At 34.1% G+C, this 1,612-nt stretch overlaps 1 protein-coding gene across 1 annotated transcript in view; it reads left to right on the top strand.

Moving 5' to 3' along the window:
- Positions 1-1,153, top strand: part of LOC100533237 (abdominal ganglion neuropeptide L11) — a gene marked incomplete in the record, with an annotated part of 70,865 nt that extends 69,712 nt beyond the window's left edge. Inside the window, 1 exon segment of the mRNA NM_001204550.1 lies at positions 710-1,153. Within this exon segment, the coding sequence (NP_001191479.1) occupies positions 710-784 (75 nt within the window).
- Between the last annotated feature and the right edge of the window lie 459 nt (positions 1,154-1,612).

Below are 1,612 nucleotides of genomic sequence, written 5' to 3'. Positions count from 1 at the left end.
ATCATCATCATCATCATCATCATCATCATCATCATCATCATCATCATCATCATTGTTGTCGTCGTTGTCGTCTTCGTCTTCGTTGTCGTTGTCGTCGAAGTCATTATCGTAACCATTACACTTAGCGTTGTTGTTTTTTTTCTTAGCATTGACCTCTACCTTTGTGTTCCGTAGTCACAGTTGCCGTCTGTGAAGGACCTTTTAAAAACTAAATCAGTACTATTTTGTACTTTTCCTTACCCATGAAAAGCGAATAATAATAGATCTAATAATAATCATAATCATAATCATAATCATAATCATAATAAAAATAATAGTGATGATTATGATGATGATAATAATAATCATAAAATGTTTTGATATAGTAAAATGTATACAATGTGGGACGGAGAAACACCAAGACAATGTGGGATTTTTTAGAGCATCCAAGCGGAAAAGAATGGAGAACCAAAATTGCCGACGTATGTTTAAGATCTGACACTTTATGACGATGATATTATAATACGATAGATAGATAGATAGATAGATAGATAGATAGATAGATAGATAGATAGATAGATAGATAGATAGATAGATAGATAGATAGATAGATAGAGTCACTTGCACAGCATAAATTGTCTCTCTGCAGAAAGTTCTGTGTGCTGTGCAACCTGTAATGTAGTACTTTCAATCAATGTTTTAATAATTAAATTCGTTTCTTCTTTTTCCACAGAGTTTTCTTAAGACGGGAAGTGACGGCGCCCTCTCGTGGCCGAACTCCATAAAAAGTCTACAAGAAGACTGAACGAAACGAAACTATGTCAATAGACATACGCCAAAGGACCCTCACAATTTACTGGGTCTTTACTATACCTTTGATGTGTCATCGAAATCGCACACCATGATTAAGATGCCAAATCGTTACTCCTGCACTGTAATCTGAACGATTTTGGCTATTTTAGAGACTATAACGTTTCCAGGAAAGGGGAAAAGATGGGAATTTTTATATTTATTTTTTTGGGGGGTGGGGGTGGTGTTATGGTTGAAGTATAAACATAGGACTAAATTTGTTTGAGAAAGAACTGAAATTCATGTCGATTATTATTTTTATTTGCTCATAGTTTTTGCTCTCTGTTCATCTCAGGACGGAAATAAACATCTATTCTTAACCCTTTGAGCATGTGTTTTGTTCTGTTGAGTTTGAAAATGTTCACAATTTCACGGAAGCCAAATGATTCGTTAAATTATTTTTTAAAACAATTTCTTACCACTACATGTATTTGCTTTGGCTACCGTCAGAGCAGCAATAGGAAAAGTATAGCAACCAAAACGCCATTGGAAGTAACAATACTAACAACAGTCAGGAGTACAATAAAACCAACGTAAAAACCACATAAAGCTAATATAAACAACAACAACAGCAACAACAACAACAACAACAACAACAACAACTACAGAAACGACCAAATATAAAAAACAGACACATCTGCAACAACAATAGAGATTTCTACAACAACAACAACAACTACAGAAACGACCAAATATAAAAAACAGACACATCTGCAACAACAATAGAGATTTCTACAACAACAACAACAACAACTACAGAAACGACCAAATATAAAAAACAGAC

This window comes from Aplysia californica, unplaced genomic scaffold (genome assembly GCF_000002075.1).
Source record: "Aplysia californica isolate F4 #8 unplaced genomic scaffold, AplCal3.0 scaffold00398, whole genome shotgun sequence".
Lineage (NCBI taxonomy): Eukaryota > Metazoa > Mollusca > Gastropoda > Aplysiida > Aplysiidae > Aplysia > Aplysia californica.
The sequence above is the reverse complement of the archived record's forward strand: the minus strand, read 5'-3'. Positions and strand labels throughout refer to the sequence as shown.